General features: G+C 37.7%; 1 protein-coding gene across 4 annotated transcripts in view; it reads left to right on the top strand.

The window, feature by feature from the left end:
- ATG5 (autophagy related 5) overlaps nt 1-20408 on the top strand; it is a 91764-nt gene that overhangs the window by 22853 nt on the left and 48503 nt on the right. For all 4 annotated transcript variants that reach the window (XM_036902875.2, XM_057489456.1, XM_057489457.1 and 1 more), the window contains exon 5: nt 5334-5496. In XM_036902875.2, the coding sequence (XP_036758770.1) occupies nt 5334-5496 (163 nt within the window). The remainder of the gene's footprint in view (nt 1-5333; nt 5497-20408) is intronic.

Raw genomic sequence — 20408 nt, 5'->3', positions numbered from 1 at the left:
GCAGAGTGAGGCTGTGGTGCTGATACACATGAGTTTCAGTTTCCATGGTGCTGTGCATGTCCAGGACTGGCTGTGTCTGTGACCTTTTAGTTGAGAATGGCATGATGGTAAAACCACCCCAAGCATGATGAGGGTAGAGTTTTCATAGTGCCTAACAAGTCTTTTCTATTATATTGAAAAGTACTTCATAATTAGATTATTTGTGTGGATGGTGTGTCTATGTGCAATCTAAAAGACTTTCAAATCTAGGTTAAAATATATCATAGCTACCCATTTATTTATTCATTAGCAAATATTGAGAGCCTGCTGTGTGCCCCCCAGGCACTGTTCTAAGTGCTTGGGATACAAGAGTGAATGACCCAGAGACACAAATATTCCAACACTTTAAGGTGCCTGGCTGGCAATACATACTAAGCGCTCTGTAATTATTGATTGTGTGAGTCCGTGGATTGTAGTAATGATAGAAAAGGTATAGAATTGTTGATTGCTTCAGTGTAATGGTTCTCAGAGTGATCTGTGGACCCCTGGGCTTCCCCATGCCCTTTGAAAGGATCTATGAGGTTGAACCTATTTCCATAGTAATATTAAGATGCTGTTGGCCCTTTCCACTGTGTTTACATTTGTACTGACCTGCCAATGCAATGGTGGGTGAAACTGTTGGCATCTTAGCACAAAGAGAGGCTGGCACCAACCTACACTGATACTGCACAGTGGTTATTATGTTCTTCACACTTGCAGTAAAAACAGTTCCAGTTTCACTTAAGATTGGATGAAGCAGTACAAATTAGTGATGAGTATTTATCGTGACTGTTTAAGTACCTGTCTTCTGAACCTCCCGTGTGATGAAATGGGAAGTACACAGAAAGCACTCCTGCTCGTTGCCAAACAGGGTAGTTTTCTTAAGGACAAGCACTTGTGACCTTGGTTGAGTTGCAAGCTGAGTTCACTTTTCTCATGAAACACCATTTTTTCTTTGAAAGAATGACTGAAAAAGTGTGGTTATTCAGGCTTGGGAATTTGTAAAGCCACTTCATGAAAACAAAGGGAATTTGTCATTGCAAGGGAAACAACTGATGGCATTTTTCGCCAGTGATAAAATTTGAACCTGTAAGTGAGTTAGAATTTTGGAGAACATGTATCTGCCACCATGAACTTGACAACCTTATTATCTTTAAAAAACTCTGGTGAGATTGGTGGTTATTTTAACAAATCTGAGTTTTAAGAGATTTTATACAATGAAATGTGTCACCATTTGGAGAAGATCTACATTTAACTCAGTTAGCAAATATTTTCCAAATGACCAATGCATAATGTTATAAAATCATGCATGTGTGAAAGATTTGTTCAAAGGTCAAGGTTAAAATCAGGGATTTTAATTGAACAGGAGTCAAATGTTTATTGATGCAGTTTCAGATTCTCCATTAGTGTCATAATAAACTATACTTAGTTGAATTTGTGTAGTATCCAAACAATATCAACAAACCTGAAAATGCTATTAAAAATATTATTCCTTTTTTCCCACTACATATTTTTATAAGCTTGTACATTTACATAATTTAACCAAGTTCTAACCATTGTAGAGTATTGAGCATAGAAGCAAATAAGATAATCCATCTACTTTTTATTAAGCCAGACATTAAAGATGCTTGCAAAACTAAAATAGTGCCAATCTCCTCTCTATGCTTTTGTTGTTCTGGAAAATAGTTATTTTTCACAAAAATATGATTTTTATGTTAACATGTAATGGGTTTATTCTTGGTATTTTTAAATGAATTGCTCTTTGGGGGTCTTTAGCAGGTTATATTTTCTTCCAGATGGAAAGTTTATTAGGGAAATCAAATAGAAAGCAGAATCTTAGCGCTAATAAGGAAATTGTAGAAGATGTTTTAAATTTGCTTAAACTAACAGCGTTTCTATTGGGTGTTCTTACACTTTCTGACTCTGGCCTGTGCTGGGGGAAAATTATTGCCCAGATTCCTTTCTGTATACTAAGCACCCTTTATTTAGTGTTGTAAGACTTAGCTTCCCTTAGAGGTTGTCCCCAGGTGTTTCACTGGGAGCTTATACTGACTGATACAGGCCCACCTCCCTTGTTTTACCTTATGGCTTCTGATTGATGACCCTCAGTAAGCATTACATTGGCAGGTAGAAAAGCAGTGCTTTTAGAGTGAGGAAGCAGTTTTTCTTTTAATTTTCTAGCAAATAGTTTATCATCAACAGATTGAATTTTTAAGTAACAACTTTGTCAGTTGCTGTGTCAGTGTTTATTTTATCTTTCATGATGTTGTGTTTAGAATGTTACATGATGGCTATGTTTTAACTAGGCTGCTTGCAAGTTATTTCTTTTACAGTTGCTTTCCAAGATATTTATTGATTTTGATTAAATTTTGTGCAATACTTAAGTCTTTCCCCACTGCCTATAACACACACAAACACCACACACACACACAGGTCAGGTTGGAGTTCAGACTGAATTCTTAGAAGGGGGCATGCCCACTAAAAAGCCTTCAAATGGACTTATAGTCTCTGATTTTTAACTCACTTTAATGCTTGTAATTTGAATAGAATTATAATGTTTATAGTAAATTAATTTTAATGTCTAGAGCAGTGCTTTTTAAACTTTAATGTGTATACAAATCACCTGTATATCTTGCTAAAGTGCAGATTTTGACCTGATTCTGTAGGGCTCAGTTGAGGGCAGACATTCTCTATTTTTAATGGAAGTTCACAGGTGATGGGATGTTGTTGGCTCACCAGCCCACATGTTGAATAACAAGAGTATAGAGAACCGTGCAGATTTAATAGTTAGTAATATTGTGTACAGAACCAAAAGGTTATAATAATAATTCAGTTTTAATTAATATTTTGGGGGAAAATTTTATATAATTTTTGAATTCTGAGATATATAATTGTAAAGTGGTAAATGCTTTAAAACACGTAGATACTGTATTTGCTTTCTTTCTCTATTTACCAAAAGGAGTGAAAATGGTATCTTCTTCAGACTTTTCTAATTAGCTTCAAGGACATTTTAGATTCCTAAACTTCACTAGCCTACTGAGAAAATTATCTTATTCCTCTTTCCTCAATTTGTTATGTTTTGGAAAAGCCGAGAACTGTACAGTGAACGTCCAAATACCTTTCACCTGCATTTACCGCTTAACGTTTTACAACCTTTGCTATTTCTGTCTATGGTTTTTTTCTCTGATATTTTCATTAATCCTCTAGGTGCACTCCTTGCAAGCTGCATTTTAACCAAAAGGTTGCTAACAGTGTGTGGAATTTTTAAAAAGGGAAAATAGTAGTGTGAGTTGAAAATTTGGTAATATCAAGTGAAGCTTTGGGCTCCTTAAAATGCCCAGTTCTGTTGCGTATACTGAAGTTTAATGAGTAAACAAATCTAAGAATAACTTGGCATTTTTCTTTTCCTCCTGATAACATAGTGCTAAATTAGTGTATTTTGGTTTTGATAAGAGTAGAAATTCTAATTTTGAATTTTGATGGTGATTATTTGGGGTCAGAGCTCACATTTGCTGGGTAAAATTGGGTCAGCATTAAGGTAAGTGCTTCTGTGCAAAGCATTGCTGAGTGGTGGTGACCAGACAGAGCCCGGTTTGGGGACCAAGGCACTCATTCTGCAGTGGTAGGAGGCACTGCCACGGCCCTGACTGTTTGTGTGTGACTGACTGAGACCCTCTGCCGATGGACGCGTTCTTCTGTGCTGGGCCGAGAGCCACTGTGTCTGTCTGGGGTAATTCACCGTTCTCCTGCTGCTTCTGCCTGCGTGTTGAGGACGTAGGTCTCACGTATCTTTCCTTGTGGAAGGTACTCCATGGTCTCTCCCATGTTTCTGCTGCCCGGACTTCCCACCTTAGTTCTTTATGGATTTCTGGCTCAAGGGCACCATGAATCTGATTCCCTTTGTACCTAGAGAGACAACTTGATTGTCTCAACTGTTCCTTTTTGCTCCAGGCAACTGTGACCAGTAGATAGTAATATAGTGACTCACCTTGTACTCCGCAGATCTATGAGATCAGACTCTGCTAGAACGGAAGGAAGTATGTGTCATTTTTTACGTTTAAAAAATACACTTTAGGAAATAGCCATGGGTAGCAAGTCCCCTTTCCTCTGGTAGGACGGCATCTGCTGGACATTTCCTTGTCATTCAGGGGCTTTCCATGGCTTGGACAATAAATGGTGTCTCTTAGTAGAGTAACCCAAGAAGCCTATAGCTCCGCATTTTTTCCTGCTATTATTTGACTCAGTTTTTACTGAACAGCTTATAGAACAATGACTTTTTTTGGTAATATAATCATTATCTCAAGTACTTAGGTCTTACCAAGAAAATGGTATCACATCGGATCCTCGAGTCAGACTAGTCCTGGTCCACGTCCTCCACTTAAAGGCTCTGGCTCCATCCACTCTGAGCTTTAGGTTCTTTATCTGTAAAAGAGCAGTAACACCAGCGCTTACCTAAAGGGTTGTCATGACTGAATTATATAATCTGTATGAAAAGGCCCAGTACAATGTCCGCTACCTGCTAAGTGTTCAATTAATGTTGCTTACTGTCTTTCTTTTTTTCAGTGAAAAGTGTTTTAGTCGTCTCATTTATGCAACTGCTTATCTGTCCAGTGATCACTTCCTCAGTTGCCTGAAGGGTTCAGTGAAGGTATAGGATGTAAATTTAGGTATTTGACCTTAAAAGATACATTTGAATAGCTTTATTAAGATCTAATTGACTTATAACAAACTATACATGTTTAAAATGCACCCTCTTATATGTTTATACCATGCTTTACCTGTTGACATAAAGGATGTTTCCTGTTAGCATTCACATACAAGTCTTTGTGTGGACATAACACTTTTATTTCTTGTAGGTAATTACCTAGTTGTAGAATGACTGGATCTGATGGCAGGTGTATGTTCACCTTTTTTAAGGAATTACCAAACAATTTTCCAAAGCAGTTGTACTGTTTCACCCTCCCAACAACTGTGTATGAAGATTCCACTCCACATTCTTGCCAACACTAGGTATGGTCAGGCAACAAGCTATTTTTTAAATTATTACTCTTTCATATCTTTGCATATGATAAACACACATCATACTACAAAAGAATTATTTGGAAAAAGTACAAAATATGCCAGATAGCCAAAGATTTTTTAATTCACTTAAAAAAAAGTATTTGGAATTGTACTGAAATCTCTTTACTGGGAGGTTAAGAGACAGTTTGCTAAAAATATTAGATTATTGAATTAGGGAAGAAACACTTCTTTAAGAAGTTAATTTTGTAATGTGTGTACCTGTTTTTATATGTGTATTTTTTTTCCTTTGATAGAGTTTTCCAGAAAAGGACCTTCTGCACTGTCCATCTAAGGATGCAGTTGAAGCTCATTTTATGTCTTGTGTGAAAGAAGCTGATGCTTTAAAGCATAAAAGTCAAGTCATCAATGAAATGCAGAAGAAAGACCACAAGCAGCTGTGGATGGGCTTACAGAACGGTAAACAGCGTGTGTGATTCCAGGGCGCCGCCGTGGGAAGTAACCACAGTCCGCTGAGATTGGTGCAGCGTACGATTGGTGGTACAGGTTTCAGTTCTAGCCTCTGTGCCCAGAATTCTGCAGAAAGCCGCCTTCAGTCACCCCTTGCATTGTACCCTTCCAGCACCCATCTGTTCATGGGCTCCCTAGTGTTAGCATGGTTGCTTTGCCTGTAACCCGTGTTGGTGTAAGCTTCCTGTGCTTAGCTTCTGGAGAAAGTACTCGTATACCTAGTCACGATCTCTCTGGAATTGCACCTGAATACCCTGTGTGCACCCCAGAGTGCCCCCACTTGAGTACATGAGCTCCAGCCTCTGCTTTCTCAGAACAGGACACTTGCTTTGAGCTCTAGGCTCGGACTCTCTCTCCTGGCTGGGATGCAGAGTACATGCTCAAGGAGAGAGCGGCGGGAGCCTGCAACACCTATCCGTGTTCCCCACCTTTCAGAGCTTGCTGTGACTGAGCTTTGCCCACCCTGGTGCACCCGGTGCCCTCGAGCAGTCGTTCTGTGTACAGGCTGCCTCACTCTGCACGAGTTAACGTGCTTCAGTTAACATGCTTTAGCTAAGTGATACCAGTTCCTCAGCAGTATGGTTCCTATTTCATTTACTACCACATATTAACTGAGTAATTACATAAAGTACAGACTTTATTGCTAGCTCTCCAGTTCATGAATCATTATATAACAACAGATATGCATCATGATCAGTGACCAGTCATGTCACGTTCAGTGTCTGTCACTGAATAATTGTCACGCATCTGTTACTTGGTTTACCTGCAGACAGCAAAACATGTGGTTGTATTGGCTCCTTGTCTCCAGAGATAAGCCCACATAACATTTTATAAAACAGGATAATTGAAAGAGGGAATTGGCCCAGAAAGATGAAGATGTGGAAAAGAAAAAGAAAGTGATAATGCCGGAAGTGAGATTTGAATAGAATGTAATGGAATTAGATGAAATAGTTGACTGTGAGAACGTTGGCACTGTTGCCATTTGAGAGACATTAGGTGGGCAGTACCCCGAAGCTTAGCGAGGGTGAAGTTTTCCACGTAAATGGAGAGAGTAGTGGTGACAAAAAAGGGTGAGGTTATCCCAGAAGAAAAGATGCTGGCAAAAAACTTAGCATTAAAGGAACTCGCGGAGTTTCCTAACATTGAAAGCACAAATGACAACTTGTTGGGAAGTGGATCTGAACTTAGAAAGGATGTGACAATTTGCCAAGGTTTAGGAAAGATGCTTGCTTGTAAGTTATATGTCAAGTAAACAAGCACTGTTCAAACTGTGCTTAAGTGTTTTACAAAGACATAAAATTCTTTTTTAATTCTCAACATTTCTAATGCTTTAAATTACAGAGTACTAAGTAAATGTTAGTTTTATTTACTTTTTTCATTTTCCTATACATTTATAACCAACAGATGTTAATGTTTTGACATTTTTAAAGATCACAAAACTATCATAATTTTTCCTGTTAATTATTAAGATTACTTTATGTGGTTTCATTGTCACTTTTCCAGCTCCATGTTACTATCAAAGCAAGACTGAATGTATTTTTCTCCATTTTGGGCAGGTGTTTTTGGACAAGGAATTAGTCCAATATAAGCTGCTCATTAATGGCAATAATTAGAAGAAAATAGAAGGAACCCCCCAACCTTCCCACACCCTCCAAAAAACCATAATTAAGAAAAATGTGACCCAGTTTTATCGTTTGGACTATACTATTACCATGAAATGTTTATAATTATTTAGTATTTATTACTTAAATTATTCAAAGTATAGGGCATTACCAATGACTTCAGTAGCTCAGAAGGCACATATTTTATGACAATGTGTAGTAGAAATTAAATTTTTTCATTTAAGTTTCTTAGATCTGACCTGAGTTACATGGAGTTGCTCCTCAGTTTCATACTTGTACACCTGGTATTTTGTAAATGGATTATAAGCTCTGTGAAAGCAGGTACCAGTTACATCACTGACAACACAAATTCTTTTTAAATAACTAAAAGAGTTTACAACCCCTGACAAAGGTGTACCTAGTCCTTTTTCATGGTGGCTTTTTGAAGATGAAGAGACGTTGTAGGAGATTGTGAATAAAAGCCTAAACAGAAGACAGGGATCTTGTAAAGAGAGAAGGGACCTGAGAATAACCTGAGAATGGCTTCAGAATGGAAGTAAGTAATTGAAATGGACTTCTCAGTAGATGTTCTTGAGAGCTATTGTGAATGTGGTGAGTCAGCTCTCAAGAGCTCCAGGCAACAGAGGAGTCCAAAAAGGGTGCGGATGTTTTGATTGTGGCCTTGGAGGACTGGCCACAGGGTGAGGGTTAAGAATGGTGAAAAGAACAAAAATCTGGTTGTTAGTTTCAACTCGACTAGCAGCTCTTTGGCAGCTCACTTAATCCATTTGAACTTCAGTTTCTTCACCTGTAAAACAAGAGAATATCTGCCATGTTCTCTTCTAGGTGTCGTTAGAGACTTTAACAAAACACTAATACAGTTTATGTGCAAGGGCCTAAAGGAAGTAGGGCTGTCCTGATAGAAAGAATTATTGAGAAGTCAATTTGAGGCTCTAGAACAGGGGTTGGGAAACTGTGTTCATGGGCCAGCCACCCGTTTTTGTAAATAAAGATTTAATAGAAGTGTGCCACACCCATTCATTTATGTGTTGTCTGTGGCTACTTTCATGCTACAACAGCTGAGTTAAATGGTTGTGACAGAGACCCGGTGGCCCACAGCCAAAAGTATTTACTATCTCTGACCCTTTTAGAAAACCTTTGCCGGTTCATAGAAGGTTGACCAAACCAACAGCTTGTATTTATCACTGACCTAAACCCTGACTCAGGGTCACACACTCAGAACTTGATATTATCTTATGTATCAAACTTTGCCTAATAACTGCCTTCGTTGCTCTTTTTTGGCATGACTTCCTTTTTTCCCCTATTTTTGTCTTACCTCATACTTTTCTTGGATATATGACTGTCTTAAAGTTATCTTTATTAAAAAGTTATATTTTATTCAATGACTTCCAAAATGAGTTTTATTAAATCTGACTCAGAATGGTACATGGCTAAAATATACCTCACTCCATTCTCATTTTTAGCTGCAAATGACTTTTGGAGCTATTAAGTTTGGTTTTGTTTGTGTTGGTAATGATTGAGCTTAAACACTCAAAATCTTACATGTGGTATCCAGTGGGTACTGGAAACCTTGATAGTTTATTTTCTAACTTTTTAAAATTAAAATATTTACATAGGAAATCTTTATGTGGGTAAAGGAGGTTTGTACAAGATATATTTTGGGGTGAAAGGCTGAATGTTACCTACATTAAGGTAAATTGTTAAGAGGTGGGTGTGGTGATACCTCTCTTCCCTTTTATTTAACAACTCCTCATTGTGGCCTTGGAGGACTGTTTTTATGCTCATCTCTATTGTCACTTTCTGTGGGTGGCTTTCCTTCATTTATTTTTTTAGCCAGCAAATAAATTTATTGAACACCAAATGTGTGCCTGAGGCTATGCTGCCAGCTAGTGACTGTCCCGCAGTGATGGAGCCCGCGTGGGCCCTGTCACCACGGAGCTTACAGCCAAGTGGAGACAGAGCTGTCTGTGTTTCATGCTCCTTGTCCATTTCTGTGCTCGTGTTTTATTGCTATGCTCTGGTATGGCTATGGTTGATGCAATTCTGCTAGAATATAAGTTTCTCCTGGTTAGAGTATATTAGACATTTTTCATCCTCCGCCACCTTATCTAGTCTTAGGCATAGAGCAGACAGAATTAAATACCGACTAAATGACTCCTTTATTAACAGCTTTTTGTAAATAATTTAATATTAATATAAAACAGAAAGAACCTTGTTTGAATTTATTTACAGAAATGGATTTTATGTTTAAGAATTTTTCAGTCCAAAAGAAGTTCCTTTTAATTTGTGAAGTCATAGTTATACCTTTTGGTTAGTATAATTGTGAGTTGGTCAGAAGTGAGACATAGCAGATGGTAAATTTATTTCATTCAGAACTGCACCTGTAGAGCCCTAACAACCGAACGACTTAAAAAATTTTTGAATACTTTCAAATGCCAATTTTAATTTTTCACATCTCTGTGAAAGAGAAATAAGAAAAGCTTTTGAAACCAAGAAAACTCATTTAAGACACAATGTGCCTTTCAGTGTTTTTTATGGGTTTTCATTTTAGATATAAAAGTATTTATCCTCCCTGTGAAACCAAGTTAATGACCACAAAAAAAGAAAAGAAAGTAACATTTTCATTATTTATGAGGCAGTTGTCCCTACATGTGCAGGCTATTTTCTATTAAATGTGAAGCCGTTTTTCTTCTAAGCTAGAGATTTGAGGAAATCTCTAAAAATATTTTTAATGTAATATATGACTTAGTTTTCAGCCTTGGTTTTTCTGAATATACTAAAAAAGAAAGAAGATTCCTATACACTAATGATGAACTAGCAGAAAGGGAAATCAGGAAACAACTCCATTCACAATTGTATCAAAAAGAATTAAATACCTAGGAATAAACCTAACCAAGGAAGTGAAAGACCTATACCTTGAAAACTACAAGACACTCTTACGAGAAATTAAAGAGGACACTAACAAATGGAAACTCATCCCATGCTCTTGGCTAGGAAGAATTAATATCGTCAAAATGGCCATCCTGCCCAAAGCAATCTACAAATTCAATGCAATTCCTATCAGAATACCAACAGCATTCTTCAAGAAACTGGAACAAATAGTTCCAAAATTCATATGGAACCACAAAAAACCCCAAATAGCCAAAGCAATCCTGAGAAGGAAGAATAAGGCAGGAGGGATCTCACTCCCCAACTTCAAGCTCTACTACAAAGCCACAGTAATCAAGACAATTTGGTACTGGCACAAGAGCAGAGCCACAGACCAATGGAACAGACTAGAGAATCCAGACATTAACCCAAACATATATGGCCAATTAATATTTGATAAAGGAGCCATGGACATACAATGGTGAAATGACAGCCTCTTCAACAGTTGGTGTTGGCAAAACTGGACAGCTGCATGTAAGAGAATGAAACTGGACCATTGTCTAACCCCATATACAAAAGTGAACTCAAAATGGATCACAGACCTGAATGTAAGTCATGAAACCATAAAACTCTTAGAAGAAAACATAGGAAAAATCTCTTGGACATAAACATGAGCAACTTCTTCATGAACATATCTTCCTGGACAAGGGAAACAAAAGCAAAAATGAACAAGTGGGACTATATCAAACTAAGAAGCTTCTGTACAACAAAGGACACCATCAATAGAACAAAAAGGCATCCTATAGTATGGGAGAATATATTCATAAATGACATATCTGATAAGGGGTTGACATCCAAAATATAAAGAGCTCACACACCTCAAGAAACTAAAACCAGATAATCCAATTAAAAAATGGGCAGAGGATCTGAACAGTCACTTCTCCAAACAAGAAATTCAAATGGCCAACAGGCACATGAAAAGATGCTCCACATTGCTAATCATCAGAGAAATGTTAATTAAAACCACAATGAGGTATCACCTCACTATCCAAGTTAGGATGGCCACCATCCAAAAGACAAACAACAAATGTTGGTGAGGATGTAGAGAAAGGGAACCCTCCTACACTGCTGGTGGGAATATAAATTAGTTCAACCATTGTATGGAGGTTCCTCAAAAAACTAAAATTAGAAATACCACTTGACCCAGGAATTCCACTCCTAGGAATTTAACCTAAGAATGCAGGAGCGCAGTTTGAAAAAGACATATGCACCCCTATGTTTATCGCAACACTGTTTACAATAGCCAAGAAATGGAAGCAACCTAAGTGTCCATCAGTAGATGAATGGATAAAGAAGATGTGGTGCATATACACAATGGGATATTATTCAGCCATAAGAAGAAAACAGATCCTACCATTTGCAACAACATGGATGGAGCTAGAGGGTATTATGCTCAGTGAAATAAGCCAGGCAGAGAAAGATAAGTATCAAATGATGTCACTCATCTGTGGAGTATAAGAACAATGCAAAAACTGAAGGAACAAAACAGCAGCAGGATCACAGAACCCAAGAATGGACTAACGGTTACCAAAGGGGAAGGGACTGGGGAGGGTGGGTGGGAAGGGAGGGATAAGGGGGGGAAAAGGAGCATTACGATTGGCACACATAATGTAGGGGGGGCATGGGGAGGGCTGTACAGCACAGAGAAGACAAGTAGTGATTCTATAGCATCTTAGAACACTGATGGACAGTGACTGTAAGGGGGTATGTGGGGGGACTTGATATAATGGGGGGAGTCGAGTAACCATAATATAGTTCATGTAATTGTACATTAATGATACCAAAGTAAAAAAAAAGAGACGGTAGCATTAAATAAATTCCATGGACTGTCAAATGAAAATTTTGACTGCTAAATATGTTGAAAATTTTCATTGTTCCTAAAGTATAATCTTCTTTAGGAACTAAGTAATTTTTTAGAGAAATCAGTTACTTGGCAGTATACCATCTTAACTTAAAACTTGTTTTTAAGAGAAGACAGTGATAATTGAAAGGTAATACTTATATTAAGTCATAACATTTTGAAAGCACTCTGGTGCTGATTTAGTGGAGGCCTGACAGCTGCATTGTGAGTGTATTACTCTGTCTTCATCAGGTGTGCGTAGTAGCATAAGTGTGTCAGACTCATCTGTTGGTCGGGAGGGACCTGATGTTTACCTCGCCGTATCTCTTTCTGGTTGTATGGTCATGACAGGTCACTTTTCTCTCTAAGCTGGAGTTTCCTTTTAAAAGTGAATGTGGTAGTAACAAGTCTCAAATTCAGGGACTGTGAAGTGGCAATCCCATATACCCACGTTCTCACCCTCTCAGTTGATTCCAGAAGGACTTCTTGGAAGAATAATTAGGTGAGATGCAATACTTGCTTAGACTATATATGGTGGCCTGAGGGTAGCGGAGCAGTGGATGGAGTTAAGGAATGTTTGAGATAATAGCACCCTTTGGACTTAGTAGTTGGTTGAACATGGTAGGCAGTAGACTGAGAACTGTCCAGGTCGACTCTGGACATTTCAGAAACTGTTGAGTATGCCTAACTGCTCATCCATCTTATGCATATTGTCCAGAAGTACATCTTTGTTATATTGTTACATTTAAGATAAGTCACTTATTGACACCCAGTCCCTTAATACTATCATAAAAAGGAATGTGGGTCACTTTGATGCCATATGTATTTTTAAATTTATGCTGATTTCTTCTAATTACTGTTCTGCCTTCAGAATGCTCAAAAGCATTCTAAAATTTTGCTAGAGATTGATGTCAGGCTTACTAGTTGATAAAAAAACATTAATATGTTTAAGTCGAAGCACTTACCTGTCTCCTGACCTCTGGCACCACCCCATTTTTCATCATTTCAGAAGATGACTGGCATTGGCTGTGTGACCCTACCTTCAGCTCTCTTGGTGTCCTCTGAGGTGGTCCCCCTTTATCTAAAGACTTGCGTTAAAGCCACAGACCCACCCGAGCAGGGTACCTACTCTCATGTCTGGGTCCATGCAAGCATCGTCTTCACTTTAGCTGTATGTTTTCATGTTTTTTCTTGAAAGATCATTCTGTTGGTGGAGAAAATGGAAGTTAAACAGAAGTTAAATAGTTGACTCTACACTATTTTGAAGCAGTAAAGTGCTGAGAATAGAGACTCATAGGGATTAAACCTATTTATATTAAGGTGGTTAGCAAAGACCTCCTTACAGAGATGATACAAAACCTAAGGATGAGAGAGAACCAGTCACATTAGGGAGCAGCATGTTTCAAGGACATGAGGTACAAGAGAGTTTAGTATGTTTTAAGAAATTAAAAGAGGGCCAGGGTGTGGATATAGTGGCCCAGAAGGAAGGGTGACACGAGATGAGGTTGGATAGTGGAGAAAGAACTAGATCGGTGATGCGGGGCCTCTTAGGCCAAGGAAGAGAATTCAGAGGGTAAAGGCCGTGGGGAGCCTTTAGAGGATTTCTAAGCAGGAGAGTGATGAGCTGCAGAATATGATGTAAGGACATTCTGGCTGCTGAGTGGCGGATGGAGAAGGAGGAGCAAAGATGAGCAAATGGAGAGGTTATAGTAGTAGGTCCAGGTATAAGATGACGGTGGCCTTAGGGTGATGGTGGTGGAGATGGAGAGAAGTCAGGAAACTTGGGTTTTGATTCAGAGGTAGAATTGACAGAATCTGTTGTTAGATCGGATGTAAGTTTAGGGTGAAAGAAAGGAAAGAATTGTTGCTGATTCTGACTTGGGCAGCTCAGTGGATATGGTGCTTTATATACCAAGATCGAAATAACTAGATAGGGAATAGGTTTGGGTGGGGACACAGAGGCGCGGTGGTCAGCCTGGAGGTGAAAGTTGGAGATGCCTCCGAGACATTCACGTGACGATCTCTGAGTGCCGCGTTGCTAGTGTTCCGGATTGTGAGCGCATCAGTACATGGAGGTGTGATAGATTTGATCACATATAGCAAGTGGCATCTTCGTTATTTCATCTCTAAGGCTGTGACAGTTATGTCCCCAGTGATACAAGGTGACAAAATATAGAATGATCCCCTATGTTCCGGAAGTTATGCGATTCTTTATACCCACTAACTGTTGTGGGCTTTTCTTTCTGTACACAGCTGAGTTAGTAATTTCCACTATTTTGCCTGTAGTACAATAAGGTGAGTAAGTTTAGTCCAAAGCTATACATGTGGCATTCAGGAATCTCTAACTTTGTATGCAAATTTAGAGTAAATTTGTAACCTGCTTTGAGCATTCAGTTAAGTTTTACTGTGGAACAAAAAAGGATTTTACTGTGTGTTTTAAATCAGTCCCTTAGTGTCCTACATTTTATAATTAAAAATAATGATGGAAATCTAATAAGTTTATTTGTATTTTAACATAAAGCCATAAAGATTTTTTCTAGGCTTCTGGAGAAAGATTGCTCTTGAAAATACATGATTTAAATGAATAAATAAATTTGGTAATGATTGGGATCACAGCCTCTTAGAGTTCTTGGGTAGAGTTGGCAGTGAACATCATGGATAATAAAACTTGGTGAAAAACACTTAGGCAGGTATTTCATAGTATACTACAAATTATTGTAGTATATATACTAACTAGTTTATTGGGAAGAGTTCATTAATAACTGTCCCAGAGCTCTTCAGTGGTAGAGAATATATTTTGCACATGAGAGTCAGTTGAATATATATAAATACATATGACTAGGTTGATACTCTAAACTGATTACTAACTGAAAATATTTTTAGTGAACTTTTAGTGTTCTAGGAATGCAAAAGTTTCATTTGTAATGTCCTTTTTAATAAAACTTAAAATCATCTACAGTAAAAAGACTATTATATCATTATATTTATTCCAATTAAAAACTAAAAACATAACTTTTAGCATACTGACATTTTTTTTGTTTTTTTAGAAGTTAAGTCTGGGAAGGTTTAAGTCTAAAAGCTTTTCCTTATGAATGTTGATGCACGATGTAGAGGAAATACAGACAAACATCTATCTGATAAATGATTTTTACTCTTGGAGTTACGACCTATCGTTACTACTGGAATTTACAACACAATTTGTCTTTTCCTCTTAAAAAAATACACCACATGCAGCTTAACTTATTTTGTTTTTAAATGAATGTTTTGTTTTGAAATTTAAGAATTTCATGGTTCTCAAGAGAACAGAAAACCCCAAGTGTACTTACTTTCCTAAAATGCTTTGTTTTGTCCATTAGCTCCTCATTCTCTCTGGAGCACTGTTTGTCAAAGTGTACACAGTGGGCCAGAAGTCTCAGCATTACCTAGGACCCGATTAGAAACGCACCTGCGACCAACTGCATCAGAAACTCTGGGGTAGGTCTCAGCATCTGTGCTTCCACAAGCCCTCCGGGCAGCTATGAGGCACTAGGATTTCTCAGCGTTGGCAGGTGTTTTGGACTGGGTCATTCTTTGATGCAGGGGTAGCGGTGGCAGAGGGGCTGACCTCTGCATTGTAGATGTGAGGCCGCATTCCCGGCCTCTACCTAAATGCCAGTAGCGCACTGCTTCCCACCCTCTATCATGACAGTAAAACGCGTCTCCAGATCCTGCCAGACACCGCCTCAGGGACGAAAGCAAGCCACTGAAAACCACTACTGCAGGAGAGAGGTGATGTGGAGTTAATGCATAACACTGCTTCGCCTTTAGAGTCCTAGCAGTGCTCGGTATTGAATACCGAGCTTGTGCTGGGCACTTCGTGTGAGCTGTCAGCCTTGCATGATGTGTTTGAAAATCTAGTGCCTGAGACACCCAATCAGGCCATTTCTTCTCTCTTCACCAGCTCAGCCCTTGAGAACTAGTCTGTTTGGTTGTTACAGTGACACACTAGGCTGTATTTGGAAGTATGTATTTTAATTTAAAAAAAAGATATTTGGCATTTAAACAAATTAAACAGTTATTTTAACCAGTTAATTCTTCTTATCCGTAAACTTAACTATGTGAATTTCTTACAGTAACCTTAGCCATAATTGTTTCTGGATGATAGCAATTATTTTATTTTGCTGAGGTTCCTGTTAAATGGCAAGTAAATCAGTAGTACAGTATGCTGTCATTTCAGTAAGACTAGATGTGCATACATTTTTGAAGTAACAAGTGTCTTCTGTATTTTTCTTTTTTCCCCTTTTGCTTCCCTTCAGTGTCCTTTGCAGCTTTCTGTGTGCACTTGACCTAGTTCTGCATATCTTAGCACTTCTTTCCCTCTCTCCTGCCTCTCACTTAAATTTACCTAGTCTCTGACCCACTCCTTCATTATCTTTCTGGAGTCTGAATGGCCAGATGCACATTTTATCTCAACAATCTGTAGTTAATGCTGGCCAGTATGTTACCCATTCACAGGTGCCTCTTTCATGCACTTTTTAACAAAGATCTAGAAATGGCTATATTGAAATATGTCAGAGTTTCCAGCCGCCTCGCCCCTCCTGTCCTGCCTCTGGCCCCCAGGACATTCTGCTCAGTCCTCCTCTGTCTCCACCGACCAGTTTTGATTAGTGGCAGCAATGAGTTCTGGGTGTCAGAATTCTGTATAGTAATGTTGTCTTTTCCTGAACTGGAAAAGTAAGAACAGTTCTATAGCACGGCTAGTTTCTTGTTACCTATTTCATGTCTCTACTCTTTTTATTGCTTGATTCAGAAATCCTTTTATGTGAAAATCATATTTAAATACTATTAAACTCTGTTTTAACTAGCATTCAAAATGTTGCAAGATTTTAACCTGAAAACTAGGAAAGAAAGAGCCCATAAAAAAAGTGCAAAATAAACAAATTTGTTCATCTCAGATGCAGCGTGTTCAGTCAAGTCCTGATTATTATCTTCAAAGTGGTTTTCTACTTAAGAAGCATTTCTTCTCACAGGGTCCCGTTAGGAACCACAGTATCCTTGGTTCCTTGGCCTTTTTACATCTAAATTCCTTCTTTCTGTACCAGTAGAAGGATAGCAATAAAATAGCCCCCCAACCATTTTTAATTGGAGTTAATTTCCATAAAAGATTTTACTTTATTTTAAATTACCACAAGGTACACTCCGAATTAAACTTCAAGATTTTATGGGTCTTTTCCTTAAACTTGATTCTTGTTTTTGTTAATACACTCCTTAGATTTTTTTTTCCCGACAGGTATGTTAGTTTTCATTTATTCTAAAGTGAAGTTAAAGTTATCTTTATGTAGGATTTTAAAACCCTATAAAAACATTCATATATTTTTTTTGCAAGATAAAAGAGTATTGATACATGTGCACTCAGAATTTAAAGAAGGAGCAGAAAAGAGAAGATATGAGGGGAAGTCTAGTATCTGGAAGTAGGAAGAGAAGGGAGGCAGTTCCTCAGGTGTGATAAGGGGAGAGGTTTTACATTTAGAAGTCCCCCCCCAATATTTTTACCATAATCTATTTTTAGATGTTGTTATATGTAAAATAACACTACATAGGATTTAGATATTTGAGTTGTAAATGAGTAAGTTGAGGAACAATGGTTGAATAATTTCAAATTTTAATAACTTCATTCTCATTTTTACTCAGGATTCTTAGAAATCCTGATTAAATTTTTGTGTCTTATAGGACATGTTATATACATTACTCATCACTAAAAGCTACTGAATATGTTTAAAATAATAGTATTTAGTCCAAAATAAACTAATTATAGGAAATAGTACAATGTAATGTATATAATAATAGGTGGGTCTTATCTTTTGAGGTATGTATATAATTTTAAGAATCAACTGTTTTGGCAATGAATTAGGTATTATAATAAATCAATTTGTAGTAAATGTCACCTGAATAATCCTAGTAGCTATAAACTGAACTATGATTGAATTTTCCAGTTTCACTCGTCATTGTCCTTGACTTCTTTTAAGAGTTATTTCTTAATTGAGTCGTGTTTTCAGTTGATTATCACGGTACATTTTTCCTTGTTCTCATTGAAAAATTACATGTTGAAACTAGTAGCATTTATTTCTGTGGCAGCTACTACTAACTGTTCAGTTTTGTCATCCATAACTGCTGTTAAACGATTATACCTGACATTGAAGCATAGAACTCTGGAATTTTTGGCAGTAGGAACATTTCATTCATTAACAGTTTCCCAGATTCTTGTTAATCTTAGATCATTGAATTGACTCAACTAGGAGTTTTACCAAGCAAGCAGTGTTTTTATTTCTGGAAATGTAACTGGAGGTTTTCTCGATGTGCCAGCATCCCTGAGAGGTGACTGGCCCAGTGACCGCAGATAAATCATTAACCTGCTTTGAACTGCAGTTTCCCCCTATGTGAAATGAAGATAGCTGCCTCAGTAAGTTACTGTGAAAACCAAACAACATAAAACCCACATAGAGTTTTAAAAACGCTAAATTCTGTGCAGGTCTGTTATTAATAAGAATGATCGCTGAGGTCCTACTTAAATCAGAACCCACAGCTTTTCACTCTAGCATCACTTTAGTGTTTTAATACCGTTCCTTTTCCAGCCTAACCCTAACGTACTTCTTACTTAAGCGTCTGCCACTTGAGGAGATGGGGGTGGGGTGGGAGGACTTGAACCGTGGAGCAGGGCAAGTGCGGGAAAGGGGCCCGCCGGACCTCTGAGAAGCTGTGATAACTGTGTATGTCAGTTAGGCTTCCCCAGTTAATAGTAAGTGAAGGAACAAACACTTTGCATAGCTGTTCCATTTTGTTTATTTTGTTTTTTAATTCTCTTTGGCGCCTAGTACTCAATTAGATACATAATAGAAGAAAGCAGATAGTTTGATAGATTTAACTCTTCGCAAATCCTACAAAGTAAAAACCTGCAGTTTGAGCACACCATTCATTCCTTCTGTCCACTGTTTGACTCTTACTTCTCTCTTCCTTGCCTAGAATTAGTCGGAAATTCATAATACGAACCATTTACAAATTGGAAACTTCTTTTAACAGGGTATTTTTCATATAGTCACCATGGACAGGTCAGATGGCTTTGAAATAGAACAGAACTTACCTGGAATTACATTATGTTTACTAAATTCCTGTGATGTTTCAGGCCTGGATACTTCTTATATGCATTACCTCCATGGTTTCTCACATGAATAAATTACATTATGAGCTTTGAAAATGAGGGAAAGAGCTCACAGAACTACCTAGGTGGGACCAGAATTTGAATTTAGATCTCTGATTCTAAAATGAATGTGTTTTCCATTACATTTGGGGTTTTTAACTCTGGCTACCTATTAGAATCATCTGTGAACTTCCAAGTTAGGAGAGAATCTGAAATACCCAGTGTAGAGCGGGGCCGCTGTGGAGTGGGTCCTCAGGTGACCGACGTCAGCAGCTATACCTGAGAAATGTTCAGAGACCACTGGTGCCCCCAGCCGGATTTCTGAAGCTTTTATTTGTCAGTGAGTCACTATTAATAGGATCTTCCCATTTACATTTTCTTATTGGAGGCATGAGGTATTTGTATAAACAGAATATCCTGCACAACAGACATTGTAGAGATACAGTGAATATAATGGAGTATCTTCTCTGTCTTTCAAAAATTAAGGATTTTTGTTTTTTATGATTTTGGAGTGCTCTCTGAAGTGAAAATGAGCTTGATGACTTGTTAGATTTGTTCCTGGCCTCCTGACTTTGGGGAAGTGGTAAACTGTAATTTAGCCTAGGAGGAAAAACATTTTGTCAATTTACAGTAGCTTTGAAAGGTAATAAATCAGGTTATTGGTTATAAATCTGTAGGTGATGTGCACAGGAATACATTTAGTTAATTAGTCTTGGCCTGCCACTGTGCTAACAGCTCTGTAAATCTGTTTGGCAAACAAGCCACTTTAAAGATTGTTTTGTAGATTAAGTGAAGACTTGACTAAAATTTAAGGTAATTCTTCCTTTTTTTATTTTTAATATGAGCACATAGAATAAGTTTTTTTTTTTACATTAAGACAGTTTTGAATTTTGAATTCCTTTTATGTCCCAATTTCAAAATAAATCTGGCCCAATTTCAAAATAAATCATAAGTAAACCTCTCTAAACTGGTTAAAACACAGTAATTGAATTCTATTTTCAAATAAAGTCAGTTACTAGGATTGACTCTTAGAATACATTGAAGACATTGTAACTTGTAGTTATGGTTTATTGGCTTGTGATGTTGAAATTAAAATTTATATTCTTCTTTTCCCTATACTTAGTAAGATTAGTTTTCTTTAAGCTTCCAGCAACATCTTTTTAACCATTTACAAAGTAACTAGTTTCTACTGGCTGTGTTTATAGACCTTTGCTGTAAAGGTATAATAGTTGGGAGCCTCTTACCATCCCAGATTAACCAGAAACCTCATTTTTTCCCCCCACCACACTTATGCCCT

This window comes from Manis pentadactyla, chromosome 12 (genome assembly GCF_030020395.1).
Source record: "Manis pentadactyla isolate mManPen7 chromosome 12, mManPen7.hap1, whole genome shotgun sequence".
In the NCBI taxonomy this organism is placed as follows: domain Eukaryota; kingdom Metazoa; phylum Chordata; class Mammalia; order Pholidota; family Manidae; genus Manis; species Manis pentadactyla.
Note: the sequence above shows the minus strand (reverse complement) of the source record. Positions and strands in the feature narration are given on the sequence as shown.